This window comes from Nansenia antarctica, assembly GCF_963989245.1.
Source record: "Nansenia antarctica genome assembly, chromosome: 15".
In the NCBI taxonomy this organism is placed as follows: Eukaryota; Metazoa; Chordata; class Actinopteri; order Argentiniformes; family Microstomatidae; genus Nansenia; species Nansenia antarctica.
In genome coordinates, this window is record NC_137685.1 from 26,650,220 (window position 1) to 26,660,291 (window position 10,072).

Sequence of the window (10,072 nt, forward strand, 5' to 3'; positions counted from 1 at the left end):
GTGCACACATTGGTTCAACCTTCCTGGTGTTGGCTGAAGAGGTGACCACAGTCGAGACATTTTAGCCTGTTTCTTTTGTTCTGTTGAAGCTAAACTATGGGATATTTAAATACAGCTGGTTGGTAAATTTGACTCTGGGTTACTTGTTGCAGTGGTGAATTGAGTTACAGTGTAGTGGTATTTTATGTTTCTGCAATCTCATCTCAGGGTACATTGTGGAACTTTTTCATATTATTCTGTAGAATGTATTAATGCTTACCTCATGGTGCAAAACATTGAAATGGATGTGTCTGTGAGAATGCTGTTGTGAAATGTCATATCATTTTGATAATGTCACTTTAAAGATACATTATAGAACCTATGTTGTTAATTTTTTACATCAAAATTTGCCTCAAATGTTGATTGTATGGTTCATGATATGTTCATCGATTTATTTTATCATTAGAGAAGAAATATCAAATCTAGATTTTCTATCTAGGCTAATGCTGGATCGTATTGTGTGTGGTGTGCTCCGATATACGACCACAAGCATAAAGATCTGTTCTCCGACAGTCTGGAGTCTCGTCCCCCAAGCCAGAAATCTCGCGTGATCAGGGTAGTAGTACCCTGACTGACCTGTAGAGGCAGCCATGTGCGACAGGAGAAATAAAGTGCAGAAGAACGAAAAGAAGAAGACGCGTCAGTTAGCTCGCTTCTTGATTGGCTACATTCCATTCCACGTCACAATCGGACTCGGGTGTTGTCAATTTCACCCACACACATGAGGATTTATGGGCGTAAATATTGAACACGTTTAATATTTACGATTGTCGGCCCGACCATTTTCCGAGCAGATTGTCGGGAGAAATGGACTCTTAACACACCTCACACCACAGGATAATCTTGTAGGATTATCTTTAGAGCCTTCCGATAATCGGGCGTTTTCTCTCTTTGGTCGGAAGGGCTCAAATCGGCCAGATTATCTTTGTGTGTACCCGGCTTTAGTAATCGTCTTCTCAAAAGGTAACAAAGAATAATCCAAAAGGTTTCCCAAACGTTTGCACAGGGCCCTTTCACTTTTTTATTATTTAAAAAATGAAAATAAAAAGAAACCTTGCTTTAACATTTGCAGAAAGGTGTCATGTTTGTAGCATTTAGTGTTCAGGTTTGCTTTCAATCACATGGAGATTAATTGTAACAGACATTAAAACCAGGGGTGGCCAGATTTTTGCGCCCCACTGTATAAAACGTTTCTAAATGGTGAGTACACAAATATGTACACAAATAAAAACGAAGAATCCTTAAACCTGATAGTAATTTGTCTTAAAATCCAAACTCTAGTATAGAACCAAAAGAAGAGAACTGTCCCAATAGCTATGCAAAGCACTGGTTCAAACAATCATTCTGGTGTACTGATACTAAAAATATATATTTACAATAAACACGTTTGTCATCATTCAATTGATCAATTATCAGAAATAAAGTAAAAAGGTATGAAAATGTGCTTTCAACTGGTGCTTTAAATGCAGTAATTATGTTAGACACAACCCAAAACGAGGGGTTACAAAAACAAAACAGGAACATTTGGAACTGATAAAACTTTTATTTCACTTTAAATTGTCTTTTACACTTTCCTGATTATAACATGTAAGGTGAAACTAGAACTGTTTTAAAAGACATACACAAATCTAGTATTACGTCAATAACCAGGGTAGTTTCTTTTTTTTCATTTTATGTTTTTTAAGCTATTCTAAATTTTCACAACCACGTGCGCGCTAAGCAATAAAACCGTCACAGAAGCAAACTTTAGGCAGAATACTGGTCAGTAAAAACAAAGCAATTGGAGATACCAGATATACAGACAGGCTCGGTTCCACATTCACTACTGCATTTTTTGTCAAGCGTAGAATAACTGCCATTTGTTCAGCTAAGGGGGAGATTTTTCTTCAGTGCATGAAACATTGTCTTCAGCGAGACAGACTGAGACAGATGACTTCTACACCTAAGTGGAATGTTATGGTGATGACAAGGTATTGTGACACTGAGTGAATTCAGCTACCTCTAACAAGGTCTACTCTACTCCCAAAATCTAACCCATCCACTGACCTGCATACAAACTACAAGATGGTCCCCTCTGACAAGACCCAGTCTAGAGATATACACAACAAACAACTGCACCAGTGCTTTCTCTGACTCTACAACAGAAAACCTCTTACACAGCTTCCATTGGGGAGGGGGGAACTTGCCTACATAGCTCTGTATGGGCAAAAAAAAGCATGCATTCTCTTGGAAATCATTACATGGAGGAAACCTCTAAACTTTAGGACTGGTCAGTTTGGACTGTCAGCATAAGGCCTTCAAGATAGGCTTGAAAAACCAGATCTAGAAAAAGGTTCAACGTAACGGCTTCAAGGTGTTTCTTTGCAAGCAAGGTTAACAACATTTACATTTAAGACAGATTTATATTTACCTCTAAAAATGTTTACAATTTTACAGTTTTTGAATGAAAAAGTGAGTCATCATTATGCAAAGCAAAAAAAAAAGAAAAATATTAAAAAAGGGAGGGAAAAAACAACATTTAAGAACAAACGAGGATCATTGTACTGATGTCAAACAGCACCTGTATGTCAACTGTTCTAGGACAGCACACTAGGATCATGCTCCAGTTTGCTCATAAAAGGTCTATCTTCTTACGGTTAGATTCTGATGGAATGTTTTTTTTTTCTTCTTTTAGAACTGGACAGATGTGGAATGGCAAAACCTAGGGTCCCTTTTATTCATTTTAGTTCCATATGCAAAAATAAAACAATGAACGATAACACAGCAATATGTATGTTAGTCAGTGTCACAATACAGCCTGTTAGACCATTCTGTATGAGGCCACAGCAGAATTGCACTGCTACTCAAAACCACACAGTCCTGAATTTTAACGACCAGAATTTGAATCCATTTGTCATAAATGTGGAGAAAAACTAAGCATCACAGTGTTTGTTGAAAATAAACGGACAGTTTAATAACTTTTTTTTTTTTTTTTTTTTTTAATAAAACCAGCAATCGCCAGTACACTAGGAAAGCAAAAAGAGGGATACTATAAATGCATAACTTGCTAGGTGAAAGAACATATATCTTTTGAAATGTTAGAAGGGGGGTCAAAGAGAGGGATTAGGGGGGGGGGGGGGGGGGAATGGGCCTTGCTACTCAACCGGGTAAATTTTCTTTTTAAAATCCTCCCCAACAAGTTTGGGCTTGCAAATGATTGAGCGTTTACCCTGTTGCCTCGGAGTTATCTGAGAAAAGGGCACAACTGGTAGGTCAGGTACAATTCATGCTGCTTGTCATACAGAAGGGGAGGGGCTGGATGGAGAAGGGGGATGTATGGGCTGTATATGTGTGAGAGAGAGAGACAGAGAGAGAGAGAGAGAGAGAGAGAGAGAGAGAGAGAGAGAGAGAGAGAGAGAGAGAGAGAGAGAGAGAGAGAGAGAAAGAGAGAGAAGAGAAGTGGGGTGGATTAACAGTGAAGTGCAACGCCTTTTAGTTCTCTCCTTCGCCGGCATCCCCCTCGTCACCCTGGTTTTCTGATGTCCACAGCTGCAGAAAGAGAAGAAAGCGGATGTTAGTGGCTTCATCTACTCGATTCACAGTGTAGCTAACGCTAATGCACTTAAAACAGTGTAAGCAAGAGGAGCACTCACAGTGAGGTTGTCCCTTAGTAGCTGCATGATCAGGGTGCTGTCTTTGTAAGAGTCCTCGTTCAAGGTGTCAAGCTCAGCGATCGCCTCGTCGAAAGCCTGGAGGCAAAAGCAAGGTCAATACGGGCAATGATTCATTCAGCCCCCAAATAACACACACAGACACCACTTCTAACAACACGCTTTTAAAACATCCCGTCCCGCTAAAAAAGAAAAAAAAGTATGCTTCAAATAACAAAGCCACAACACACGCCGTCTATTTCCGTTATTCTGTCTGGGTGAACGACAGCAGTGCGGGCGCTAATGAGCAGGGCTGGGTCACCCAGTAGAACAGAGTAGGGGTGTTTGCACTGCCTATTGATTTAGAGTCGCCTGCTGTAACATGCACATGATGCGGTGTGATGGCAGGCTGTGTGTGTGTGTGTGTGTGTGTGTGTGTGTGCGTGCGCGTATGAGAGCGAGTGATGGGTGTGTACCGTCTTTGCCAAACTGCAGGCCTGCTCTGGGGAGTTGAGGATCTCGTAGTAGAAGACAGAGAAGTTGAGGGCCAGGCCCAGCCTGATGGGGTGTGTGGGCTGCATGTCCTTCTTGCTGATGTCGAAGGCCTCCTGGTAGGCCTGCTGGGAGTTCTCCACTGTGGCTGAGGGGAGGGATCAAACAGAGGAGGGTGGGAGGGGGGCAATACAAAAATAATGGAGGCATTAACCCGCACGCCTTGGTTAGATAGTTACTAACTCTGTCCAGCAAAACCCTAGGGCCTTCTCCCTAGACACGTGGCACGAGGCCTACATCTAACATGGCTGAGTGAGTATAAGCAAGTTATTTGTTGTAGCTTCACCATGTCCTCTTATACCCATCTAATCCTTTCAGATCTACACAAGTGTCCAGGGACGAAGGGGTGTTTCTGCACAGGGCCTGAGTTTACCTTCACAGGACGGCTTCAGATTAACATTCAGAGTAAAAGTATTGTAGAAAAACAAGACAATGTATCCAATACCAGGCTGCTATGATACCGTTAAAATTCAATGCATCAGAAAAGTTAAATGAATGTTTCGCTCATTTCCATGATAATAAGAGGCTAGATAACGATTGACGATATGGGCCTGCAGTCTCTTGGCAACAGTGTGACTCAGTCTCCCCACAGGACAGACCTACTCCATTCTGTTCTGTTCACTTACTCTTCTTTGAGTCTCCAGACGCCACCTCGGACAGGTATCTGTAGTAGTCTCCTTTCATTTTGAGGTAGAAGACCTTGCTTTCGGCCTGAGACGCGTTGGCGATTAGGAAGTTATCGAGGAGTCCCTAAAAGAGAGAAAAGAGGGGTTAGTAGGAGTCAACACTTGTTTCATTTCACCTGGCCGCAACGAAAAGGCTAAAACAAATAATGACATGCAAGCCGTGTTCCGGAACCTAAGTTGGGGTCATATTCCATACAACCCAAACCAAGCAAGGGCATGAAATCCAAGCTAATTCATATCAACTCAAACAAGTGCAGAATACGTAAATAGTGAATTTCCCTGTCACAATCCCCACCATCCAATTCAATTCCTTGACTGCCCTGAAATGTCAATTAACACGACAGGTCCCTTTGCCTCTGCGCCAGGGAACATCTTTAAGAGATAAGCGGGGCCTCCACAGGGACTAGCCACAGCGGCGGTGGACCCTCTGTCTGTCTGTCTGTGTCTCTCTCTCTCTCTCTCTCACCAAAACGTCGTTGCAGATGTCCTGCAGTTCGGCCTCGATCTTCTCGCGGTACTCGCGGGCCATCTGCTGCTTCTTCTCGTTGCCCTCGGTCTTCTGCTCGATGCTGGAGATGACGCGCCAGGATGAGCGTCGCGCCCCCACCACGTTCTTGTAGGCCACCGACAGCAGGTTGCGCTCCTCGTTGGACAGCTCCAGGCCCTGCTCTGTCACCGCCTTCATCGCCGCCGCCATGTCGTCGTAGCGCTCGGCCTGCTCGGCCAGCTTAGCCTTCTGTACCAGGTCGTTCTTGTCCATGGCGAGGCTGCAGGGGGGAGAAAAAGAGGCGGGACGGGTCGTTACGACGGTCGTCAGAGAGCTAGGACTCATAACAGTGCATCTCAAAATGAAGTGATGACCTCTCCCTGTTATGTTTAGATGGAGAGGAGACATGGCCAATTTAGATTAAACCCTATCAGTATCATGACGACAGTTCGTAAGGCTGTTAAGAGTTTGAAGACATTCCATAACAACACGAGGCCACAGAGTGCTATTGGTCTCTGGACATGCCGTTGGAGTAGTCTTTAATCAGTTTATTAACCATTACTCACATCATTTTGAGTCACAAATGAGGCACTCCTTGGCGTAGAGAGGAACATGTGCTAATATTGGTATGTTTTCCAGTACCCCATTCTGGTCTAGCACATAACACATCTTATCACTGCTTAATAGAAACAAAAGAGCTTTGAAAATAAAAAGACAGACTTCACACATAAGAATTCTTCACAGAAGAATTTTTAGTACCAGGAAATGTTTTCTTTCAAGTTGTTCTTCCCACAGGCCAAAGAGTTGAAACATGAATTGATGTACTTTGTTCATCATTTTCATACACAAAAAATATGTTGTGGCACTGCATAGTGGGGCCCTGAAATCCAACTTTGTTCTAGTTTCAACCATTGTGGCAGTAAGTCACCTCTCCCATGTGTTAGTGCCTGATGCTGAATAAAGAAAACCTGTAATCATCTGAGGTAAACTAAAATGTAAGAACATATGCTCCTTTATCGTATCAAATACATTGAGGACTTGTTCAACATTCTGATGATTAAATACAAGTGCAGTGTGTTTCAATGACAATTTGGATTTACAAAACACGGGTACCTTGCTGCTGGCGTACTTTTGAACTCGCGACCTAGGCTTTATCTGGCTTATGAGGGCATGACGGATGACTTGTCTAGATGCTCGTTCATAAACTCCATGCTATGACTTCATCTGAACATTTCAGCGACAACGCCCCGGGGCAGTCAAGCAGCACGTTGCATGAACTCATCCGTGTGGCCTTGTTGTCTGACGTCATCTACGTGCCGTGATTAAAAGGCCAGACTTGCTCTTTCTGACCGTCACTAGCGGTCAGTTTGAACGGAATAGCCTGTGGACTAACGTTATCCATATTGTAAACTAAATACCAAGGTTATAATGCCCAAGTGAATACATCCACTGTGTATTAGTAACCCGCAGTAACCCGCAGCTGGGACATATTTCCAGATCCCAGAACGAGCCAGGCTGTCTGAGTTGACATGATCGACACATTCAACACATGACACCCGCGTTGTCCATACATACATACATCTACAGATCCCTGCAGAGAAAACAATCGCAACGACCATAGACGATTCATGTTCCATTACAGTTAAGCCGTCAGAATACTGCAGCATTGCGCTCTAAAGGCGGGCAGCCCCATCGCTACAGCGCTAGCCTGCTAGATCCCAGCTCCTAGAAGATGTAGGTAGGCTAGCGACGCCCTCTCTCTCTCTGGCGCATTCCCTGGCGGAGTGTTAAGATGGAGCTATGATACCATTAGATACCATTAGCTTACGAGCTACCCACCCGTCAAAGCTGACCTAAGATAATAACTCGCTAGAAGTACACTGTATTTACCAGCATACATCTGAATGAGTAGCTAATGTACATGTTACATGTTATTGATCACGCATCGCAGCGGCCTTACACACTGCAGTCCCACCAGCTGTACACTGGCTAGAGGTAGCGTGATAGCATTAGCATTAGCTTGCTAGCACTGGCTAAGATTGTAGATCTCACGACGCCCAGACAGACAGGGATGTTAGCCTGTCAACATGGCCCTACGTCTGCTTCACTGTCTACACACTGTCTACACACTGTCATCTGAGAGCAGTTTGGTTTGATAATGACTCATATTTTTTATGCGATATCTCCCCTCTGATTTCAGATCTAATATCACTCGTAGCCTGTGAGCCTGTGAGGGTTAGCCTCCTAGCTTGTATACCCATACCCTAGCTCGCTGTTCAGTCCCACGTCTGGCCTAGGTCTTGTACCCAGCCCCAAACCACAATAGGCACCTTCCGCCATAGAGAGCGAATAGGGCCATTTGAGGGTTGTTATTAGCCCCAAAACCATCTGTTCCACCAAGGAGATAACACTAGAATGGATCTGATGCCGGTGAACTCACATTTAGGATGGATTTAGAATCCTGCTTGTTCTGTCTGTGAACGATGGGATGTCCTCCGTTCGCTGCTCGGGAGATTCAGGGCAGTACCACTTCCGCTTGCGCTGACACTTCCGCTTCCTCTATACCCCACCCCTCCCCCCGCCAGTATCGATGGTAACCACACCCCGGGGTTTCCTAAGCATTTTACAGGGTCTTTGACGTCATAAAGACCATGGTAACCACTATACGATGACGTAAGTGATCACCATAGTTACTGTTTCCAAGTGGTTGCTGACAGATCTATGTTAGTTCATGCCACATTACATCTAGGATACATTCATCTAATAATGATTCAAATCACGTTTTGCAGTCTATAACACTGAAAACATGACTTCTGCTTTACTGCTACAGTTTACTACTACTCATTCTACAACTACTACAAGGTCCCCAACTAATAATAGTTATATACAACTGTACTAACAAGCTACTACCTGGAAAGAGTTCAACAACTCTCCTTCATGTCATTTTGTCTCTCTGCTGCATTCTTGTCCAAGCAAACTACATTATGTTGTGTTTGTCCAGGTGTTTGTCCATGCTTTAAAAAGACATTATCTGATGAGTTTGGGATCTATATACAGTTAGGTCCGGAAGTATTTGGAGAGATTGATTGATTGATTGAAAACTTTATTAGAAGATTTGCAGAAGTAGGTACATGAAAGTACATATTACATACAAGGTCAACTAACTGGATAAAAACCCAAGAAAGCCACTGGCTTATTTCAATTGGGGTCCTTGATAGTGACACAATTTCCATAATTGTGGCTCTGTAGGCTATGCCACCACAATGGATTTGGAATGAAACAATCAAGATGTAATTGAAGTGCAGGCTTTCAGATATAATTCAAGGGGTTGAACAAAAATATTGTATGAAACGTTTAGGAATTGCAACCATTTTTATACACAGTCCCCTATTTTCAGGAGCTCAAAATTAATTGGACAAATTAACATAATCATAAATAAAATGTTCATTTTTAATACTTTGTCGAGAATCCTTTGCAGGCAATGACTGCCTGAAGTCTGGAACACATGGACATCACCAAATGCTGGGTTTCCTCCTTTGTGATGCTTTGCCAGGCCTTTACTGCAGCAGTGTTCAGTTGTTGTTTGTTCGTGGGTCTTTCTGCCTTTAGTTTTGTCTTCAGCAAGTGAAATGCATGCTTGATTGGGTTGAGATCAGGCGATTGACTCTGGCCATTGCAGAATATTCCACTTCTTTGCCCTAAAAAAGTCCTGGGTTGCTTACGCAGTATGTTTTGGGTCATTGTCCATCTGTATTGTGAAGCACCATCCAATCAACTTTGCTGAATTTGTCTGAATCTGAGCAGACAGAATATCCCTAAACACTTCACTTCATTCATCTGTCTGCTTCTGTCTTCTGTCACATCATCAATAAACACTAGTGACCCAGTGCCATTGGAAGCCATGTCTATGTCATCACACCGCCTCCACGTTTTTTTACCAATGATGTGGTAATCGTCGGATCATGAGCCGTTCCATGAGCTGTTGATCTTAGTTTCATCTATCCAAAGAATGCTGTTCCAGAACAGGGCTGGCTTTTTAAAATGTTTTTTGTCAAAGTCTAATCTGGCCTTTCTATTCTTGAGGCTTATGAATGGCTTGCACCTTGTGGCGAACCCTCTGTATTTGCTTGTGTGAAGTCTTCTTTTATGGTACACTTGGATAATGATTATGCCAACCTCCTGGAGACTGTTCTTCACTTGGCTGGATGTTGTGATGGGGTTTTCCTTTACCATGTAAAGTGATCATACTGTGATCATCCACCACTCTTGTCTTCCATGGACGTCCAGACCTTTTTGTGGTGCCGAGCTCACCAGTGCGTTCTTTTTTTCTCAGAATGTACCAAACTGTTAATTTGGCCACTATTAATTTGCAGCCTAAGGATGGCCTGTTTCACTTGCATTGAGAGCTCTGTTGACGACAACGCATGTTGTGCGTATACAGCAACAGCTTCCAAATGCAAATGCTACACTTGGAATCAACTCAGACCTTTTACCTGCTTAATTGATCAAGAAATAATGAAGGAATAGCCCACACTGGCCCATGAAACAGCTTTTGAGTCAATTGTCCAATTACTTTTGGTCACTTGAAAAAGAGGGAGCTACATATTAAAGAGCTGTAATTCATAAACCCTTCCTTCAATTTGGATGTGAATACCCTTACCCTAAAGCTGAGAGTCTGC

General features: G+C 42.9%; 1 protein-coding gene across 1 annotated transcript; it reads right to left on the bottom strand.

Moving 5' to 3' along the window:
• Positions 1-2,966: 2,966 nt before the first annotated feature.
• On the bottom strand, positions 2,967-7,929 carry ywhaba (tyrosine 3-monooxygenase/tryptophan 5-monooxygenase activation protein, beta polypeptide a). Its single transcript, XM_080545877.1, has 6 exons — positions 7,834-7,929; positions 5,373-5,673; positions 4,847-4,970; positions 4,145-4,308; positions 3,672-3,767; positions 2,967-3,567 (listed from the first exon to the last, which is right to left on the bottom strand). Exons 2-6 carry the CDS (start codon positions 5,664-5,666, stop codon positions 3,511-3,513), a joined length of 735 nt encoding a protein of 244 aa, XP_080402003.1. The 5' UTR covers positions 5,667-5,673; positions 7,834-7,929; the 3' UTR covers positions 2,967-3,510.
• Between the last annotated feature and the right edge of the window lie 2,143 nt (positions 7,930-10,072).